The sequence below is a fragment of the Marmota marmota genome, unplaced genomic scaffold (genome assembly GCF_001458135.2).
Source record: "Marmota marmota marmota unplaced genomic scaffold, marMar, whole genome shotgun sequence".
Lineage (NCBI taxonomy): Eukaryota > Metazoa > Chordata > Mammalia > Rodentia > Sciuridae > Marmota > Marmota marmota.
Window position 1 is genome coordinate 58,708,901 of NW_025999977.1, and position 22,320 is coordinate 58,731,220.

A 22,320-nucleotide genomic window follows, 5' to 3' on the forward strand; every position below is an offset into this window, starting at 1 on the left:
TAAGAGACAGGCCGCGCGTGGGCGTGTAGAGGCGCCGCACTCCGAACGGCACGTCCACCTGCGCCGTCAGCTGCTCCAGCAGCACCTCGAAGTTGGCCACGTGGCGCGGCGAGAACACGAACTTGCGGCCCACGTAGAACTGGTCCCCGTTGCGGTACACCAGGATGGTCTTGGCCGGCGTGGTGTCCACCAGCGTGTAGGGCCCACGCGTGCCCATGGCGCTGCGCGCTCGCCTCCGCGCGAGAGCCGGACCGCGCCAGCAGGGCCACGCGGAGCTGACCCGAGGGTCACCACAGAGGGCAGGAGGGCTGCGTGTGCTGACGCGCCAGCGATTGTGACCCGCGGCCTGCAAGGACAGGACAGGTGAGGGTGGCGGGCAGCTCTGGAAAGAGGAGGAGGAGGGTGGCCTGCAGAAGCGGCGGGAATGAGAGGGTTTGGACCTGCAGGCGCGCCCACCGCGACCCGCTCACTGTGCTGGCGGCCCTCGAGGGCCAAGGCGGGTAGCATCCGGACCATCGGGACAATCAGAAGAGGACGTTGCTAGAACGCCTCCCCCTTCTGAGCCTCAGTTTCTTTAAGAGATTTACAGCCTAAAAAGTTCCTAGGCCCCTGGCGCAGAGTAGGCAAGTGGTCTGGAACCTGCACAGCACGTGAGGAAATGGGTGACGTCGAGGCTGGTGCCTGGTACCCAGAAATGTGACGTTCAGAATGCCTGCCCTCTGGTGGGGGTGGGAGTGGAAGGCCCTCCCTGTTCTGGTGAAGAGTGGTCAGTCCTTTGAGCTGCAACCATGAGTAATTCTAGAAATACTTGTTCCCAGTGGTCATGGTGGGTTTAAATTCTCTAAGACAGTAGGCTACATATCCACTGCTGGATATACACCCAGAAGGTACACAGTCATGTTATAAATGTCAATATCTTGTGGGGTTTAAAAAAAAAAAAAAGCAATTCCTCAAGAGGCCACCTATATTCACAGCCACATCAATAATTAAGCTACCAAACGGTTCATGGCAACAGGAAACACAGAGGCTACTTGGTGCGGTGACCTCTTTATTCAGCCACCAGGTGTTGACAACCTCGGAAAGACCTCAGGTGGGCAGTTACTGCTGTGTGGAAATGAGTGTTTTGCACATGGTTAAAGGTTTGCCTTAAAACCCGTTTTAACTGAGAACCTCATCCTGGGATCCCCCCGGGGCCGCAGCAGGCAGATGGAGCTGGGGAAGCCCTTGAGTCGAAGGCGGCTCACGCCTCCATCCGGGAAGATGGTGAACCTCGCGTGAGTGATGACGTCTTGGAGCTCCAGGGTCAGGCTGTCGAACAGGTGGTTTTGGTTGGGGGACAACTGGAAGAGAGTCAGAAGGGGGTCCTTGTTGGAGCAGGACTGTGCGGCCCGAGGATCCAGCTCAGCCTGTCAGTCTGGACTTGTGGGGCTTAAGCTTAAGTTATTCAGCGAGACCATTCAGCTTCCAGGGGCCCTGCCAGCAGGGGGAGGGCCAAGGAGCACTGACCTGAGGGCAGGTCCCCGACATGTGTCCCTTTAAAGAGATGGGGACAAGCTGTTGAGAAGGTGAAAGAGAAGGTCTCTGCTGTCTCCGTGGTCACGAGGGAGCATCCCTGGCCTCCACAGTGCCCATCTCAGGGCATTTATCCCACAGGTAGCTTTCAGTGCACCACCCCCACCCCTTCTAAAAAGTTAAATATCACAGAAACATGTTTCCATTTATGTCTTCTTAACACAACAGACTTTTGTTTTAACAAAATTGATGGTTAGAAATGCAAAAGTGGGAAAGAGAGTCTGTCCTTCCTTCCTTTTTTTGTACTGGGGATGGAACCCACAGCCATTGGCCAATGAGCCACTGAGCCACATCCCCAGCATGTTTGTTTGTTGTCTAAGATAGACTCTCACTAAGTCTCACTAAGTTGCTTAGGGCCTCCCTAAGTTTCTGAAGCTGGCCTTGAAGTTGCAGTCCTCCTACCTCAGCCTCCCAAGCCTCTGCCTTTCTCTGAGATAAGTATACCATTCAGTTTTTTAAAGTCCATTCATGTCAGTTCATTTCACTCCTGAACTGAAAAGAGGTCTGAAATTGTATTCTAATCTGCACACAAAAGTCTAGGGGAAATAGCTCTGATTGAAGACCAGATCCCCACACTGTCCCCCACATACCTTGGTGATGGGGAGAAGGGGCTTCCATTTATGGGCTGGAAGAATCCACTTTTTCTTGACCATGTCTTCTTCTTCCTGGGTGGTCAGGATGCACCCGTCCACTTTGCAGCTGTCGGGAGAATTGCCTATCGGAGCAAACAGAGGCACCCTTCCCTGCACATTCCCTCAGCACAGCTCAGCTTGTAGGGCACAGGCTCGTGTAACCAGATCAAAACCAGGCAAAGAACAAGCCACCGCTCCTTCTAAGCAAACGCAGAGGTGTGACGTATGAAGGAAAGGAACAAGCCAGTTCATGTGGCATTGCTGCCTCTTGAGACTGACGCCTGAGCTCTGCAGGAACCCCAAGCAGCCTGCCACATCAGCGCTGGCACACCTGAGTGCACCCGCAGGGTTCCTACTGCCAAAGCTGGATGTGCTCCGGGGATGGAGTTCAGACTGCATGAGGCACATCCGAATTATCGTGATGCTGGGAAAGAGTTTCCTTTTGAAACATGACAAGCAAAAGAAGAAACCCTGAGCTCCATCAGCTGGTGCTGAGCACCAATGAGACACAGGATTTCTCAGTGGCCTCCAGGTGATGGTACCTGGTCCCCGAGTCTCTCTTATGTCTCTGGAGTTTCATAGGACTGTGTGCCCAGCAGGGTCACAGGATCTTAGGGAAAGGTCCCCACCCCCTCTTTGTGAGAAGCAGCTCAATAGAGGTTCTCCGAGACTTGAAGGTCAATCAAGGAGGAGCTTTGCCAAGAACCTTGGCAAAGAGGACACTCACTGTCCACATGCCCGCTTTGTGGCTCATCTCCTGAGACAGGTCCTGGGCAGGTGAGCATGCTCCTGGGGTACGGTGCAAACCCACGGGCTGCAGCTGCTATTTCTGCTCCCTGATATTCACACCTGTGTGAGTGTGCGTATTCAGCATGGTGTACTTGATGTGGTTGTCATTTGCTGTATTGCTTGTATAATGTAAGTGAATGCTAGCATGCTCCCTCATCCACAGCTGTCCTCACAGTGTCCCAGGGCTGTCCCAAGGGAATGACAGCAGTATATTCACGACCTGTTGTATTTGGGGGGCAACTGGTTGAGTGGATTCGCTGTTTATTGCCTGAGTTTTCTTTATGAAAGGAAGCAAGTGACCCAAACCCTTCATGTAGAAAACTGGAGTAAAGAGACACTCAAAGCACAAACACAAACCACAAGAAAACCGCAGAGCTGGCCCCTCCCTGCCCAGAGCACAGGCTGCTGCCAGCCACGTTGGAAAGTGGAAACAAAAACCAGGAAATGGGGTCTGAAATGTGGTTTTCCAAAAGCAGCAGACACCAAGACTTCTCAATTAATACACACCCTCCGCTGTTGGTGACAGACCTGTCCTCAGTGTACATTGTGCTTCCCTGGAAAAGCTAAAATCAGCAGAAGTCATCATGATTCGAAACATTTAAAAATCAGCCCTACAAAATGTGAAGACAGGCTGCCACCATTTGTCATAAAGAACTAAGCAATCCCAAGACGCCCCGTCCATACTAACACGACGTCACCTAGCAATTGCAGAAGCTCAGTAACCTCTTTGGAACTTTCTTGATACAATGACCCATGTGTACATCTCATAAGAAAGTAAATGTAAGATTTCTCTTGTTACCAATTTCTCCTAGTACCAGAACTGCGCAGTTTTAAATCTGTGTGGGTCACTCCTCCACATCTGCCTGCAGCCAGGTGCGCTTGGTGGTAGAGCACACGCTCAGCAGGTGCAGGGCCCTGGGCTCGATCCCCAGCACCACAAAAATAACAGTAAGATGTCACACCTGGAGAGACATGGTCACCCCCCAGAATCTGCCGGGACCACTGCCCCTCAGCCAGAGGCCTGTCCTCCCTGCTGCTCCCCCGGGCTCACTGCACATGCAGCTCAGAGCCCCACAGCATGGGGCATCGTGGGCGACCTCAGAGTCGTCCAGGCCAACTCTGAGCTGTGGAGGGAGGTGCGGCTGCGGAGCCAACGTGACACTCTCAGCAGTGCTCAGGACCACACAGCACTGGGAGGGGAGGCCATGCGGAGAGCAGCTCCCCTGCCCCCCAGGGGACACGTTACCTGGAGAGTAAGCCCACCGACTACAAGGCCCTTCCTTACGTGACATTTACCTTTAAAATACTTGGTGTCGATTTCAATTTGAGTTATTACTCCAGGATGTGCCAGCCGGAAAACTGCCCACTCACAACCCTGAACCTGGAGAAGGCCATTCTTGTCATTCTGGAATCCAAGGAGAGTAAGGTCAGCTCAGTCGGCATCATTAAACCGACCTGAAAATCAGCAGGTGGAAAATGTTGACATCTTATATTTGTGCTTTCTTTTATTTCTCACTAAAAAAAAAAAAAAAAAAAAAAAAAAAAAAGGGTGTTTCCTATGACCTAATGTGCAAACCACGTTGTGTATAAATTGCCGTCACTCCTTAAATACCTTTTACTGACTTGAGAGTTCATTTCTGTCAATTCCTGATGGTTTTCTGTGCTAACTGTAGGTTCAGACAGAACATCATACACAGAGGTATCTTAATTAATCCAACCCTCAGGGCCAATAATTTGTTTTGCCCTTGCAAAGAGGATATTCTCCTGGTTGCCACTGTCTCTTCGGATGCCTGATTGGCTCTAACCCTTCATACCCCGAAAGCCGAGTTCATGCGTCTACCTCGGGAAGTTCTGGTGTGATGGGAGGGCCATCCAGGGGCGGGGGCATGGCTGAGTTTTCAGTGGGATTCAAAGCTGAACACTTGGCTTGGCTTTGCCCGCATTTGGTTTCTTTGCGTCAGCTAAGTTACTGGCCAGATGGAGCAGCTAATCTGACTCTAGTTCCTTATCACCACAGGCTCGCATAGGTGTCCGATCCTAGGAAGCACAGAGACTACAAATACTAAACTCTTGTTTTTCCCTCCAGTTCTAGGAACAAATGCACCCATGGCTTCTGGGTCATTAGATCATAGATCCTTTGATTCCTTTACTGAAGAAACAGAGGAATATAGCAAGATGGACCAGAGCCGTGGCAATGTCCAGCATGTCTGTCCTGGTGGAGGACAGTGTGGAGCTGTACAGAGCCAGGTGGAACTGGAAACTCAGAACAGACGGAGAGTAGTGACGAGCATTTAAAAAAGCTCAAGAGGATTCTTAAAAAAAAACAGTTTTTCTTTGATGTAAAATGAAAAGCTTTTTGAAAAGAACTTCTTACTTCTAACACCGGGGGCCTGTCCAGCCGTCTCGCAGTCTCCCAGCCATCTGCCATGGACTTGGGCCCACCAACTCCTACCAGAAAAATTCTGTTAATGGTGCCACCGTGGTTTGATCTCAGATGGGAGAATGAATGCCCACACCATTACATCTCAGATCCCACATCCCTGAGCGTGGCCACCCAGATGACTTTCATTGCAGTGACGTTTCAGTCCATTCACAGAGTTGGTAAACTGTTTTCCTTTTATGGCAACTCTGTAAGCCCAAACAAGGAGGGACCACGACTAATGATGACTTGCCCCATGGCACGGAGGCTTTGAATCCCACACCCTCACTAATCTCCTCCACCCCATGCTTCAAGGTCCCGTCCTCTGGCCTATGGGGTATTTGATGCTAGTGCCCACACTTCTCCATAAAGCCGGCTCCTAGAATGTTCTCTCACCTATCATATTGTTTGGGTGCCCAAAATGTGCATTGCTGAATCCTACACAGACACCCCCAAAGGCAATGGCCACCAGGTCTACCGGATCTTTGGGATCGGTTGCAGCCCAGTCCTTCTGTCCAGTACCATATACTCTAAGGCGCGCAATCCCCCCATCTGAAAAGGAAAGGTCAGAGAGGTAACTGTGGGTGGCGTGATCGGCAGGGTCCTTGCATCTTCTCCAGGCTCACCTCCTGCTAGGCTCTGCCACACCTGTCCACTTCAGTCCCATCACCCCAGGGCCCTGGTACGTGACAGTACCTTATTATGACACCTCCCCAGCTCTCCAGGAAATGGTCATTCTTGAGTCTCAATTTACACGTCTGGCCCCAGGAAGGTTCTTTCTCTCTTTGGAGGTCCACCTGCCGCTGCCTGATTTCCCAGATGAGTTTTATTCCATCTGCCTGCTCAGCTACTCTATAGCTCTGATTGCAGTAGGAAGTTACCTTACTTTTTGTTTTTTGGTATTGGGGATGGAACCCAGGGATGCTTTACCGTTGAGCCACATCCCCAGCCCTTTTTATTTTTTTATTTTGACACAGGATCCCACTAAGTTGCTTAGGACCTCGCTAAGTTGCTGAGGCTGGCTTTGAACTTGAGATCCTGCTGCCACAGCCTCTCGAGCTGCTGGGATTATAGCCGTGTGCCACCATGCCCAGCTGAAGTTACCTTTGTTATTTTCCCACTTTTTAAGTCCCCTCTGTTATCTGTCTCCAGATTTAGAAGGTAGCATCCCTGGGGCCAGGCCACTTGCCAAGCTGTCCACTTCTGCACTGTGTCTACCTGTCACAAGTCAACTCCATGGAGGTGGAAAGTCACTTGGAAGTGCATCATAGGTAAATTACAGACCCCACACACCTGGGCGCTGGTGTCAGCAATGAGCATCGCCTCCACCCCTCAACTCATGAAAGACTCTCATGTGTTTATTCTTACAGCACTGCACTGCTCAGCGACTTGGTTGAGACTACAAAAGATCATATTTGCAAAATTGAATCTTTGCTGAGAATCATATGCAGACTTCATCCCTTGCCACTTCTGTTCAATTCTGCATTAGAGATTTTAGCCAGGGCAATTAGAAGGGGGTGGGAAACAGACTGAGAGATTCTGATTGGAAAGGGAGAGACAGAGGGTGAATCCCAGTTAGAAAGGAAGAAGTAAACTATTTCTATTCTCAGTGTGATCTTGTATACAGAACATCCTAAATATTCCACTCAAAACCCATTACTACTCACAAAGGAGTTCAGTAGTGTTGCAGGTACAAGATAAAAATTAGCAAAAGTAGTGCAGAAATTATAATCTGAAAACTACAAATCATTTTTTAAAGAAATTAGAGGACACCTAAACAAATGGGAGACTATCCCATGTTCATGGAGTGGGAAACTTTATATTATTAAGGTGCCAATAATTCCCAGATTGAGCTACAGATTTAATGCAACCTCTGTCAAAATCCCAACTGGTGTCATATATAATAAATTAGAGTAAACAAATAATTTTTTAAATTCCAGCTGGTTTCTCTGTAGAAATTTACAAGTTGATTCTAAAATATGGAATTGCAAAAGACTCCAAACCACCAAAATAATTCTTGAAAAAAGTCCGAAGGACTCAATTTGTAATTTTAAAACTTACTTTACTAATCAAGATAGTTCATTAATGGTGTAAGAACAGAAAAATAGATCAAAGACAAAATTGAGAGTCCAGAAATAAACTCATGTGTTTATGGTCAACTAATTTTCAACAAGAGTTCCCAAGTCATTCCATCGGGAAAGAAGAGTGTTTTCTACAAATGCTCTTTAGACAACTCATATGATGCAAGAGAATGCAGCTGAATCATTTCCTCACACCACCTACAAAATCTAACTCAAAATTAACCAAAGATGTAACTCAAAGATTAAAATGATCTATTTCTTTGAGCAAACATGTAATCTATAAAACACACAAAAACACAGGAATATTCATTCATATCCCTGATTTGGTGCTGATTTTCTAGATATAACTCTGAAAGTATAAGCAACAAAAGAATAGAATGGGCTGGGGATACAGCTCGGTTGGTAGAGTGCTTGTCTTGCCTGCACAAGGCCCCGTTCAATCCCCAGCACCACACACACACACACACACAAGAATAGAACAGATATGCTGAATTTCATCAACATCAAAAGCTCTTGTGCTTCAAATGACCCTGCAAAGAAAGTGAAAAGGCACCTCACAGAGTGGGAGAAATTGTTTGCACATCTTGTATCTGATAAGGGACTTGTATCTATAATATATAAAGAACTTATATATGATTCCATAATTAAAGATAAAAACCCAATTTTTAAATAAGCAATAATTCTGGAAGGAAATTTTTTCTAAGAAAATATACAGATGGCAAATAAGCACATGAAAATATGCTCTCACCATCATTAGGCATCAAGGAAATGCCAATCAACCAAAACCACAATGAGGTGCTATTTTGCATGCACTAAGATGGCTACAATAAGAAAGATAACAAGTGCTGGGAAGGAAGCGAAGAAATCAAAATTCCCAGTAGGAATGTGAATGTTGCAGCCATTTTGGGAAAGTCCAGCAGTTTCTCAAACACAGTTAAACACAGCGACCATATGACCCAGAAATGCCAATCTTGGGTATATACTCAACACAAATGAAAACCTATGTCCACACAAAAGTTAGTGAGTGTTTACAGCAACATCGATCCTAGGAGCCAACAGGTGGAAACAAATGTCCATCAGCTGGTGAATGGGTAACTAGAATGCTGTGCGTGTACTGGTGGAGATTTTTTGGTCAAGAAGAGGCATGGAGTTCCTGTATATGCTACAGAATCTTGGAACATTATATGAAGTGAAAAAAGACAGAGACGAAATGTCAAAAAATGTGGTTGTTTTACATGAAAGTTTCAAAATAGTCAAACCTATCAAGATAGACAGTAACTTTAGTTGCTTAGGGCTGGTGAGGAGGATGTCAGATAAAGGGCACAGGATTTCTTTATAAATAGGAAAATGTACCTGGGACATGGATGTTGCTAGGAGACATGTAACCTGATCCACGGGTTCTGCCACACCCTGGTCAACTTGGTGATTTCTCATTAGCTACCTATTGATCCCTAGAGTAAGGTAAGAATTTCCTGGGGCACCAAGAGGGCGAATGACGACCTAAACGCTGGGCAGCTCCGTTCCCGATCCGTGTCATTTTACAAACATGCCGGTGCAGAATAAAGAAGGGCAGGGCTGCAGGGGCCGCGTAGCACTTACCTGGGAAGATGTTGAGTCTCACGTGAGTCCACCTCTGCTGGGAGTTGACCAGGAAGTAGTTGTGGCTGGAAGCAGTGCTTCCTGGCTTAAGCTCCGTCATCGGAACCAGGGAATTCCAGTCGTCAGATTTTAGCTGGCAAGAGACACGTAAATGCTAGCAGTGGCTTTTCGGAAGAGCAGATTTTCTCATCCAAGTGCCCAGGGCTCTTCAGGGGCAGAGGTGCTTTGGAATAGAGTAGTGATGGGTGCCTGAAGGAGAACTCTGACATCATCACCAAGAAGGTCAAGCCCAGGGCGTGACCATGAACACCAGGGCCTGCCTGGGACCCTTCCCGTCGCACACTGATCCGAAGAGCGGCTCTGAGTGGAGGGAGTCTGAATGAAGCTCTCTGCTTGCTCCAACGTCCTCGTCTTGATCGCCAGAGGATTTTCGTGTGGCCCTTCAGATAAAGGGTCAGGGCTGCCCCCCTGACCTGGGGAGGTCCGGGAGCCTGGTGACGACTCTCCTAGATGGGACCTCCAGCTGGAGGTCCCTTTGATGTCTCTGCCACTACTAATTTCCCTGCTAAGGATCATCACTTTCATAAAACACAATACAAATTATTAGACAAATAAACTTCAAGAAACCAGAATGTGCTAAACCACAAGCCCCAATTGTTTATTTTATTAAGCTCAACTAACAAAATTTCCATGTTGAATTGCTGGGAAGGGAGAATTTTTCCTGCCACTTTCTACCTTATCTGGCCAAGGCCAGCAGAAGTGTGTGGACAGGGCTAGACCATTCCCAAGGCTCTTCAGGTCATCTGCTCCCTCATACAGACTGGAATGAACCGCCAGCCAAGCATGTGCAAGGCCACAGGGTGGAGGGGAAAAGGAGAGGGTCCCAGGGTCGCATGTCCCAATGATGGCCTTTTGAAGAACCTGCAGGGCAGATCTGCAGTCCTGATATCAGACCTACACCTGGAGGGCAGACACAGACCCACACCTGTGGGGCAGACACAGACACACACCTGGGGGCAGACACAGATCCACACCTGGAGGGCAGACACAGACCCACACCTGTGGGGCAGACCTAGACACACACCTGGGGGCAGACACAGATCCACACCTGGGGGGCAGACACAGACCCATACCTGGAGGGCAGACCTAGACACACACCTGGGTAGTGACAGACCCACACCTGTGGGTCATACCTAGACTCACACTAGACCCACACCTGGAAGGCAGACCTAGACCCACACCTAGGGTCAGACAGATCCACACCTGGGGAGCAAACATGGACCTACACCTGTGGGTCATAACTAGACCCACACTAGACCCACAGCAGGAAGGCAGACCTAGATTCACACCTGGGGGAGAGGCATAACCTACATCTGTAGGGCAGACAGATCCACACCTAGGGTGCAGACATCGACCCACACCTAGGTGGCAGACCGAGACCCACACCTGGGTGGCGACATAGACCCACACCTAGGGGACATAACTAGACCCATACCTTGGGGGCAGACCTAGACCCACACCAGGGAGGCAGACCTAGATTCACACTGGGGGAGAGACATAACCCACATCTGTAGGGCAGAAAGAACCCACACCTGTGGGGCATACCTGCGCAATGGCTGCAAACTCTTCAGGGGTGGCTGCAGCTCCTGTCCGGACCCCTCTCTGTGGGATTTCTGGCAGTTTATCTGAAGGGAGAGTGACCAACACTGGGGAACAGGACCATTAACTCGTGAAATCTCTAGTGGCACTGTGCACACAGTACCTTCAGTATGAGCCTGTCCCCTGAGGTGACATAGCTTAGGTACAGGTGACACAGGACCATCAGTATGAGCCTACACCCTGAGGTGACGTACCCTAGGTACAGGTGTCATGGCACCTTCAGTATGAGCCTGCCCCCTGAGGTGACCTACCCTAGGTACAGGTGACACAGGACCTTCAGTATGAGCCTGCCCCCTGAGGTGGCCTACCCTAGATACAGGTGACACAGCACCTTCAGTATGAGCCTGTCCTCTGAGGTGACCTACCCTAGGTACAGGTGACACAGCACCTTCAGTATGAGCCTGCCCCCTGAGGTGACCTACCCTAGGGACAGGTGACACAGGACCTTCAGTATGAGCCTACACCCTGAGGTGACCTACCCTAGGTACAGGTGACACAGCACCTACAGTATGAGCCTGACCCTGAAGTCATTTACCTTAAGTACAGGTGACACAGCACCTACAGTATGAGCCTGACCCTGAAGTCATTTACGTTAAGCACAGGTGCATACACACACAACCACGTGGCTTAGAAAATCAGGAGTCGAGGCGCTGGTCCAACCCTTGAGGCTGCTCAGGGTCTCCAGGTGCAAGGAGTCCCTTCCAAGACCCCACAGCTGCTGCACCCTCAGGCCCTGCGTGGCCACAGGTGGGTGGAGTTGCAGCTCGGTCGCTGTCCCAGGCCTCCTGTGTGACCTTCCAGAGCACAGCCAGCCTCCCTCCTGCCCCCGCAGCCTGAACCTTGAACATCCCAGGTCACTGGGTGCAGCTGGGTGTGGGGACGGATGAAATCCACACTGGGCCAGTGAGCACTGTTACGCTGACTCTCAAGACCCCAGAGCACCCTGCAGGCATCCTGGTCATCCTCCATCCCTGCCCAGCTGCCGTGGACCCTGCTGGCCCCTGCAGTCGTCCTGAAGTGCTGGTGGGAGCACGCCCAGGGGCCCCTCACCCACAGCCCTCCCCTGGGGACATGGCCCCCACACACCTTTCTCCAGGTTGGCTGCCTGGATGGACATGCGAGGGGCATGACTTCCTGAGAAGTAAGAGGTGTCCACGTCGAAGCCGCGGATGACTCCCTGAATCCCCAGGCTGATGACACACCAGTCGTGACCTGCAGGGCACAGACGAGCATCCGTGAGCCCCGTACCTGGCTGGAGGGTGGCCACCGGAACCCCTTCCCCACCTCGGGGAGACCTGCACAGGTTGGCTCCAGGCAGGTGACTGCATAGCTCGAGGACCCTCTTCCACCTCTGAGGCGGGGGCAACATGGCTTCTGGGAGCTTCCCTGTGACTGTCACGATACAGACACCGCAGCCCAGCCGTCCTCATCACCGCACCCCTTATCTCTAGGGAGTCCTGTGCCGCCCGGGTGCCCTGCCTGCGTCTGCCCGTCCTGAAGTCCATGTGTCCAGGTGATCTCTTCATTCTTTGCTGGCAGACATGAGCCCCCTTAAGATGCCCAGATTTCTGGGGATCCAGCATGTGTCCAGCTCTCCAGGAAGAAAACTAGAGACACCCCGCTTCTAGGGCTTGAGACAACGGCAGGAAACCCCACCTACCCACCTGAGGCCTGGGTTAGTTCACTTCTATAGCCATTTTGCACCCTCAGAAGGCATGTTTTGATTGAGACTGACAAGAAGAAATTATTTCAAAGCATCTTGAGGTGACACAGGAGGCAGGGTGCGCAGTGGTGCAGGTAAGTGTGGGCTCCGCCCAGCTCGGCCTGGGCTCTGCCCTGGGCTGCTCTGAGGAGTGGATGGGGTGGGCGTGCCCGCCTCGGAGTCGCTGGGCGTCGGGTGAGAGGCACCTGCCGTGGCGTCTGCCCACTGCTCAGGTGGTCCTTGCCCTCCGTGGCCATGGACCTCAGCAGCATTCACATTTTCCTGCAGTGTTCCCACCCTGTCCGCCTGTTGGTGGCCAGGGCCCAAGCCATGCCTCTCGACTTCTCAGAGCCTGGCGTCCAGATCGGGCCACGGGACTACAGCACATTCCACCAAAATTGACCCAGCACACCGGGCATCCCAGCCCCACCCTGGCCTCCGAGGTGCAGGTGAGTGGCCGGCATCTCCCTACCTGCGGTCCGTCTCCTCCTGGTCTCCCATCCGTCCATCCATTTCCCAAACTCTGTGTACTCGTGCTCTTTAAAGCTTGGGTCGTCGCTCTAGAAGGAGGTACAGGCTGGTCGGTAACGCTCACACGGGGCTGGGCCTGCAGCTCAGTGGCCTTTGCCCCCAGGGATAAGCGGAGGCTCAGGGAGCTACAGGGAACTACTGCTCCACCGCTGCCCACTCCAGGTCGGGGCCCTCGCTGCCTTTGAATCACCGTCAGAGAACACCGTGGGCCTCGGCACAGACTCGGCCGCTGCTGGCAGCAAGTAAGGCGCGTCACACAGGTTCCAGGCCCTACAGAGGCAGCAACTCCCAAGGGATCTAGGTGGCATGGACGCAGCAGGACAGGCTCCTCTGATTTCCAAAGCCACGTGGGACACAGGACGTAGTGACAGGTAATTCTGCCAGGGTGGCATGAGGACAGGCAGAGGGAGCTCCGTCCAGCTAAGCACCTCAGCCCTGCGCTGCCCCATGCCCCAGGAGGGAGAGCGAGGGCCCTGAGGTCAGTGAAGCTGGGCTCCCTCCTCCGACCAGCAGCAGAGCAGCCCCTCTGTAAGAACAGGAAGAGGACACAGCCCTGGGGGAGCGCGGGAAGCCGAGGCGACCAGGAGCCACCGTGGAAAGTGTGGACACCCAGAAGCTGTCAGGCTCATGGTAGGTGGCCACACGTGGACCGTTGGCCCCGTCACCTCACCTGGGCACAGAGAGGGCCTTGTGTTGAAGCGTTTCCAGTTCTGGCAATTCTAGAAGGTTGGCACAGATTTTGCCAGTTGAGCATCTCTAATCCCAGACCCCAAGTCTGAGGTGTGAGGGTTGGGACTCGTGGACTTTGGTTTTCAGACCAGGGGCTCTCCCTGTAGTGACATTCAAGTGCTGCCGACCTTTACGTAAAATGCCAAGCGAACACCGTCCTCTCTGTGCCGGGCACGTTTCATGGTCATGCTGCCTATGGCTCGGAGACAGACTGCTGTGGTCTGCCTCTGACAGCTGAGCAGAACTGGGGCCCCGAGGTGTGCAGCCCCTGCTGGCCCTGGATGCCTGTGAGCGTCCCAGGCCACCGCTGTCCTGGGGCTGACCCGGCCCTGCTACCGCTCATCTGAGGACTTTGCCTCCTCGCCTGCCCTGCCTGGGAGCTTTGCAGCAGCAGCACAAGACCAGGGGATAAGCAGCTGCTGGAGCAGCCCTCGCCTGAGCCCGGCACCTTGGTCTCACCCTCGCCGACTTCAGAAGGGAGGGGAATGAGCGCTTGCTGCTGACGCCTCCTATCTGTGCTTCATGTCATGGCAGCCTCACTGTTGAAGCCTGCCCCAGGGTCACAGTGTTCACTCTGTGAGATCTCGGTGCCGGGCACCCAGCGGCCCCTTCTCCGCAGTACTCCTTCTTTAGTTGTTGTTTACATGAAGGAGGCAGTGTGTGCGTGTGTGGTGACGTTAAGTGTGGCGTGTCTGTGCCTGCGTGTCCATGGTGTGGCAGACGCATGCGTGTGCACACCAGTGCAGAGTGTAAGGAATGGGGCCCCTCCCCAGCCCACCTTCTGGGAGACCCTGCTTCCAGCCTGACGCGTGTCCTTCCAACCCCGTGTCCTGCACACACAATGCGGCCTCGGGTGCTGGCAGGTGCCTTGCGGGCTCATCCTCCAGTGGCCGTGGAGGAGCCCAGGTCGGGAAGAGCTGTACTTGTCTGCTTCTCTACTGGCTTACATTCAGGCTGGCTTCACCCTCCAAACAATACCAGAATGAATATTTTTTTCCATAAGTGTGCCCACTTGTGCACATAGGTGAATCTGGGGTAGCCAGGTCAAGGTGTGCACACGTGGAAACTGCCCAACCATAGGACTCCTGGTGACATGGCAAAAGCCTTGGCATTTGCTTGCTGTGTGACCTAGAACAAGTTAATTAGTATATCTGGTCCTCATTTTCTTTTCATTTCTCCTGAGGAATAAATAAGTTAGTAATGGAAGCTGCCTTCAGAGTGTCAGGTTCCAGCTTGTCCTGGACCCAGACAGAGAGCAACACATTCACCAGGACAACCAGATGCCACCACCCACGGCGCAGGCCAGAGCCCCAGCTGCAGGCACACCTGCTCTGCCTGGGAGCCGGGAGCCGTCCCCTCCCAGGCCTGTGCTCTCTGGGTCTGGCAGGAGACAGGATTCCAGGGTGGCTTCTTCTTCCCTATGTTTGTCCTTTTTGGGGGGTGTGGGGGCAGGATTGAACCCAGGGGCACTTAACCCCTGAGCAACATCCCGGCCCTTTTTATGTTTTTATTTGGGGACAGGGCCTCTCTAAGTTGCTTCGGCCCTCACTAAGCCTGCTGAGACTGGCTTTGAACTTCACTGCTCCTACCTCATCCTCCTGAGCTGCCTAATGTGTCCCTTTTTTAATGAGAAACTGTCCTACACGTTCTTAACGAGGCAGGTAACGCATTTTCCCAACGATTCAGAACTGCCAGTTTCTTCCCAAGACACACGATGAAGTCCTCATTTGTCAAGGGAGCAGGGCAAGGACCTCAGTGTGTCCCCCTAAGGCCATGTGGCCCACGTTCCTCCCCCAGCTCCTGCTGTCTGCATGTTTCCATGTGGCCACGCTGCTGTGCTGGTCAGTGAGAGGTCAGCTAAAGGGCAGGGGTCTTCCCACCAGCCTCCTCACGCACCACGCGCGTTCACGGTACCTTTATGAGGTTTTCTGCAGGAGCAAAGAAGTCATCTGTTGAAAATAAAATCTAGACAAAGGGAAAGGGAAGTGAAGATAAAATAGTGTGAATTTAAAAACGTTCTATTTGATTCCCAGTGAAGCATTATGAGATGCAGGGGATGTGGACTGGCCCAGGGAGGAGGCTCCGCAGGCAGTAACCCTGCTGCTGTCCCAACCTTTCCTCTTGATCCCTTTACCATCTGGACCTCGAACTTGGGAAGCAAATAAACCAGCTCCTTCTTTTCAAGAACTCAGAACCTTGGGTTTTGTGGCTTTTTCCAACAGCAGTGGCAGTAGGTCTATATGCCACCCGGGGTCACACCTGTGCTCTGGTGGCCACAGTTTTCTCCCATGGGACTCCAGGAAGTCACCCTCCAGGGAAACTGTCCAGGCGTGTGTCAGCAAGCTGCACGTTTCTGCCAGGGAAAGGGGTGCACCCAGCTGGGCCCCATGAGCACAGGTGGAAGCCGGGTTTTCTGGAGGAGCCTGTGGTCCCAGCAGCCTGAGGGGAGGTGCCCGGGCTCTGGCTGCAGCCAGGAACCCAAGGGCCAGGGAGGACCCAGCTCTCCTGGTGCTGCCGGCTTCCTGGCGGCTCCCTGGCCCCTGAGTGGGCTCTTGGAGCATCTCTTGCTGATGGGCCCTGTGTATGCCCCACTGCAAACGCCAGCCAGCTGCAGTGGAGTCCATGTGCTCCACCACCCTGTCCTCGGTGTGGTCACAGCACTGGCTGGGACTTCCCAAGCCTCTCCTTGTAGGACAACCTTCCTGGGAGGCCCCTCTGCCCATGGCAGGGACCTTCTCCTTCGCATCGTAGCAAGCTTCCGGGAGAGAATCATGCCGCACCCAAGCTGAAGGGCCACCACACGTTCTGAATTGGCCCACAGAGGAGAGTGGGTCCCCTCCACAAGGGCAAGGGGCCTTTTTGAGCATTAAGGCTGGGCCGTCCCTGTTCAGGACTGCCTCCATTAAGTAAATTTGTGGAAGCAGGGAGGTGCTCCCTGGGCGGGCACCCGTCACCCTGATTGCTGGTGCTAATTCAGCTCTCTGCCCTTGGGGGGGGGGGACCCCCAACCTGCGTGCAGGAAACCCTGGCTGCTCCCTGAAGCTCTGCTTACCTTTCCTCCCACGGACTCGGAGGCCATGTCCACCAGCTGGGCAAAGTCCAGGAATTCGGTCAGTTTCCCCTCCTTCGAAGCATCAGCCATGCTTCCTAGAAGCGAGAAGGCAGGCGCAGTGGGCCTCTGCCGGCGGAAGGGCCGCGGGTCTGCAGGCAGGAGAACCCCAGCCAGGCTCCCAAAACCAAGCTCAGAGACATCAAAGGTGAGGCGGTGACAGAGCTGGGCTTACTGTCACCTGGGTGGGCATGAGTGTCTTCGTATGAGCCCGCCAGAGGAGGGCGTGAGAGAGGGCTTGCTTTGAGTCAAGGGCCACCAGACACACAGTCCCACCACTGCAAACCTGCAGCTTGTGTCGTGATTAAAGCAGAGAAGTCATTCTCACCTAGAAAAGCCACTTTTACCAGTCTGTGGGTGCTTTCAAAACACCACCCAGCAACTAGGTGACCAGGCCTGGCTAGCAATGGGGCAGAGCCGAGGACACCCCTCTGCCCACAGGAGCACCCCGTGCAGGACGGACACCACACTGGGGCTCAGAGACAGGACCTCGGAGCTGTCTCCATGCAGGACTCAGGACTGTGCCGGCATCACCAGGGGTCAACAGGGAACCTGGGCCAATCCCAGCACCAGAGGAAACAGAGAACTGAAGGAGGTAGGAGGCCCCAGACTGTACCCCTCAGCCAGCGGGTGCCTTGCGCTCCTCCCCTTTCTTCTGCTCCTCATGGAGAAAACAGAAAGCCACATAAAAACCATGATTTCTATTAAGAATTATTCCTAGGATTAGGATGTCGGTCGGTGGTACAGTACTTGTCTCGCAGGCATGAGATCCTGGGCCCAAGTCCCAGGACCACCCATAAAGAGAACGATTCTTATTCATAAAAGAATAAATGACAATAAATACAATCAGCAGGTGGATTCCCCTTAAAATTGCAGAAACACAATTAATCATAAAATGTTGAGCTTCCTATGAAACACTGTGTTTAACAGACATTCCCAGCATCTGTTCTGAAGGAGAACAGAATGGGTGATCCAAAGAGTGATTTGGTGACATGGCACCTGAGAAGGGGTGCAGTCTCCCTCCTAAGCAGCAGACGCGCATTCTATCCACCAACTGGAAACCTCTCCCTTGGATGTCTAATCAAATGTCAGAGCTGAAGTGTCCGACTCTCAGCTGCTGCTGGTCCCAAAGGGGCCCCACCCTCAGCCTCCACACCCCAGCTAGTGGCCACCCCTCCTGCAGCCACTGGAGCCGAGCCCTGGGGTCAGTCTCGCCTGCCCTCTGTGGCAAAGTCGCACAGACTTTCGGTCTGGATCCTGACGCTGGGAATGACACGGTGTCTGAAACTCCCTTTCCTCTGAGAAGGTGGGAGGTGGGAAGGGTGTGGGCCAGACACAGCTGGCCTCGCGTGGACGTGGCGCTGTAGCAGGCCGGCAGGCTGGTGCAGGTCTGTGCACTGGAGTGTGGTTTCCTGCTCTGGATGTGTTTGCCGTCTTTCCACATCACGCACGGCCACCACGAGGAGCCGGGGGGACAGCACCCTCGCCACCCCTCGGTGGCCTCCTGCGGCCACCCTCCCTCTGCAGTCTGCTCTCGGCCCAGCACCCTCAGGGATCTTTCAGAAACAGTCAGCTGGTCGGACCCTCTCCATCAGCCCGCCTGGTCTCCCGTGCCTTCCACCACCCCTGCTGCCTCTCCCTCCCTGGCCACAGGCGTGCTCCACATCAAGCCCCTCCTCAGGCTACCTCAACTCTGTGACTTCACAGTGGCCGTTCCCTGTGCTGAGAATGCTCTTCCTGCCAGCCTGTGACCTGCTCACTCCCTCGGAGCCTCTGCTGGACTCACCTCCCCATGAGGCTGGGTGCCCCCACTCAGTGCCGTGCCCACCGCCCCAGCCTCCAGGGCCCCTGCCAGACCCACCATTAGGTAGGCACACAGGGTGACTTGCTGTCTGCAACCTCTGTCCCCTGCCTTTCCAGATTCAGTGCCTGGCCTCCAGGGCAGTCTTGCCTGCTTTGTGTCCCCACTGTGTCCCCAGGGACACACAAGAGGCTCCCACATGTTTGCTCAGAGGGTGGATGGGTTTCACAACACTGGCTCTGGGGAAACCCTTGCTGAGGGTGGAGAGGTGCAGGCTGAGAGAGACACCCACATGTACTGCGTGTGCAGCTGTCACCACGCGTGTGTGCCTGTCACCAGGCCTGCGCGGCTGTCACGTGTGTGCACAGTTGCCCTTCACGGTCTCATCTCACTTGAATCCTCAGAACCTACGACATTATTAGTATAGTACTAGTCACCTCTTGCTAACGAAGAAGACACAGCTCTGGGGGTCAAGTGACCTGACTCAGCCCACAGCTGAGGAGCAAAGACCAGTCAAACGTGACCGGCACCGGACGCCCTTACAGTGCTGGCAATGGTGAGCGCTGTCGGTGCTCCTTAAACAACAACTTCACTGACTGTGGTGAAGTGGCACCCTCCTCCACAGAAGCCTTCACTGGGCTGCTCCAGAAATCTCTGCCATGGCTGACGTTAGGACTCTCAGCAAAAGAGTCTCAGCAAAAGAGTTCCATGTAGACAAACTGCCTATTTTCGTGTCGCCCTGTTTCACTTGGCCACTGGCCGGGAAGAAATGGGCACTCTGGGTGCTGGACACCCCCTTACTAGTTTTTCACAAACGTGTGTCCAGTTCAGTAGTTTGTGCAAACCAGGCCTCTGGCCTTGAGCTGGGCTCCACAGAGATGTCTGATTTCCAAGATAAGAGAAGTCACAACTGGGCCCCATGGTAACAGCTGGCAGGGGAGGAGAGAGAGGGGAGAAGAAGCTCCCCCCTTCTCGGGTGCCCTTGAAGGTTAACTTGCCCAGAACAGTGAAGGAAAAAGCTGCTTTATGTGAACTTCTGCAGACTGGGACCTTGTGAGCCCCTCCCCTTACAGGTTGGGTATAAAACTCTGAAACTCCCTGAACTCGGGGTTCAGGGGATTGATTACAGCAGAAGCTGTGCCCCCTGAGCCTGGCTGCAGCCACATAAAACTGTCTCCTGCTGTCTTCAGTGTCTTGCCTCGTCTGTCCCTGCAACAGTGGGTCTGTGGCTCCAGAGCTCCCAGAATCAGACCCAGTGACACCAACTGGGGGAGGACACAGACACAGAAGCTGTGAAGGTGACCACTTGTGGAAATGCAGGGACAGGGCATGCTCAAGGCACTATGGCCACTGAGCACACACCCAGGGGACTTGGGAGGCTCAGGAATCGCCCTTGAAGAGTGGCTTGGAATGAGAGGAGGAGCAGGGCAGGCGGCAGCAGCAGACACAGAGGTGCACAGGTAAAGGGGCCCCAGGACGAGAGCTGTGTGACAGCCTGTGTCTGCCCCTGCATCATCCCACGGGAAGCCACCAGCTCACATGGAGAGTTGACAAGCCTAAGCAATTAAAGTTAATTAACACAACTTCTAATCCTGTCCCTCCTTGGTTCTAGTCACCTCTCACATTCTCAGTGGCCACATGTGGCCTCTACACTGGACAGCCGGGTGTAGGACATGCCCGTGACCACAGTGTGGGGCATTCTGGGAGAGCTCTGGGAGTGACACTACTGCAAGAAGAGGATTCAAGATGGCGGGCTAGAGGAGACTGCATTCCTCATCATTCCATAGCTCCACCAGCGGAGGACTGCTTCTCTGTGAGGTGGGTGAAGGAGGAATTTACTAAAACTAATATTGGACACTCAGAGTGTCTTAGAGACTCTGACATTTAGGTACATTAAGCCAAGAAGAAAGACTCCCTCGAAGCCAAGCCAGCTGCAGCAGGGGTAGCAGCTCTGGCCATCACAGAGGGAGGAAGAACACAGAAAAACCCAACGGACAGATTAAGTCCAGAAAATCCTGGGGTCAGAAAAGCAGCCTGCCCTTAGCTGATCCAGAGGCTGCAATGTGCACTGGGCATGAAAAGAGCCCTGAGTTCCCAACTGGCCTGGAGAACTGAGGCAGGAGCCACCTTAAGGTGGCCATGCTGCACCTGCTGCGCTGCAGGAGCCTGGAGATCTGAGCAAACACCACCACACCGTCCTGACAAGCACCTGCCACAAGGCCTAGCAGAATAGGAGTAAAACAAGCACGGAGCCCATTTTCCCCGGGGGATTCAAGTCGGGGAAAGCAAAGAGAAGTTCAACTCACTTACCTCTTGGAGTCCGGCAGCTCACGTGACCAGCTCACGTGAACAGGTGGGTGTGAGTACACGCGAGGGCTGAGCCTGGGAAGCCTGGCAAGGCTGTGATTGCCGTGGCAGAGAGGGTGAAGGATTGGCTCTCCTGACCCACTAGCAGAATCCTAGGGAGACTCCGGAGGTCCAGACTCCCAGCAGAGACTAGAACTTCCAGGCCCTGGAGGTGTGTTGATCTAATCTCTCCAGAGCAGAAAACACCCAGCAAAGACTGTGAGGCTGATTAGGCCTAAGCCCCAGCTGCTGGGACTCGGCTCATAGACCCTGCAGCAGCCCCTCCCTGGGAGTGCACACTGACCTCGTCTGTGTGGACAGAACTCCACCTGCCAGCACATCCCATCCCATCCTACCTCATCTGGGGAGAAGAGAAGCTGAGAATTATATGAAACAGCATCAATCTTAGGCCACTCTAACTGGAAGCTTGGTGAGTGACACAAAAAGAGAAAGGGGTTAATGACCCCAGCCCTTGCTCTTGCTCACAGTACAGAGCTCAAGAAGAAATGGAATGACAGTCAGGCGTGGGCAGTGACCATCTATTCTCATCGACTATTTTGACCACCTCGGGGCAGATAATTCCTTCATTTTTCATTAAGAATCGTTTGGTGGGGTTAGTTTGTTTTTGTGTGTGTCTTTGTTGTGCTGACTAGTTTACACATACATAAACATATTTGTTTCTTTTTTCTCATTTTTAGCATTTTTGAACTGTAGTGACTTTTCCTTGCCTTGTCTTTTGAGGGTTAGGGTTTTGATTAGTGCATTTGGCTTTGCTTTGTGTTGTTTCTCATTTGTCTCTCTCCTGCCAACAGCCAAGCCTCTTGTGATTGCGGCAGCAGAGAGGGTGAAGGATTGGCTCCCCTGACCCACTCTCCCTTCACTTCATTACTTCTATTTTTTATCCTTCCCCATGGAACAACTCTTCTGCATTCTCTCTGCTCACTTTTGAAATTTGTAAACTCTTTTCTATTGTCTTATCACATTTTCTGAATTTCTCCTTATTAACTGTATTCTTACCATCTTTTAGTGCTAATTCATTTATGTAACTCCTGCCACCACCATCGATGCTATTGCAATTATTACTGCTGTAGATGACATAGCTGACACCTATTGTTTGTTTCAATGCCAGACATAGTTCACGGTTACTTCCTGTTTTTGCTGTTGGCAAATGCTGACACTACCATTTCTGGTTATTTGAGGCAATTGACATTCTAGATGTCATAATAGGAACCAGATACGTAGTTTAATGCTATATATTGTTTGCATTAGTTGTTGCTACTGTTTGTTTCCCCCGTTCTTTGAGGTGCTGAGACACTGCAAGTTCACAGGGTAGAAACTCTTCCACTGAACA

General features: G+C 52.6%; 2 protein-coding genes across 2 annotated transcripts in view; both read right to left on the reverse strand.

Annotated features, from left to right (window-relative positions):
- Window positions 1-251, reverse strand: part of Dcdc2c (doublecortin domain containing 2C) — a 54,564-nt gene extending 54,313 nt beyond the window's left edge. The window contains exon 1 of the mRNA XM_015479443.2: window positions 1-251. This exon is cut by the window's left edge and continues 85 nt beyond it. Within this exon, the coding sequence (XP_015334929.1) occupies window positions 1-217 (217 nt within the window). The 5' untranslated portion in view covers window positions 218-251.
- Window positions 252-1,115: 864 nt separating this feature from the next.
- Allc (allantoicase) lies at window positions 1,116-22,219 on the reverse strand. Its single transcript, XM_015479501.2, has 12 exons — window positions 20,934-22,219; window positions 16,766-16,860; window positions 15,628-15,678; window positions 12,926-13,013; window positions 11,838-11,963; window positions 10,698-10,777; window positions 9,093-9,225; window positions 5,809-5,964; window positions 5,368-5,441; window positions 4,290-4,398; window positions 2,163-2,287; window positions 1,116-1,340 (listed from the first exon to the last, which is right to left on the reverse strand). Exons 2-12 carry the CDS (start codon window positions 16,853-16,855, stop codon window positions 1,134-1,136), a joined length of 1,239 nt encoding a protein of 412 aa, XP_015334987.1. The 5' UTR covers window positions 16,856-16,860; window positions 20,934-22,219; the 3' UTR covers window positions 1,116-1,133.
- Window positions 22,220-22,320: the final 101 nt, after the last annotated feature.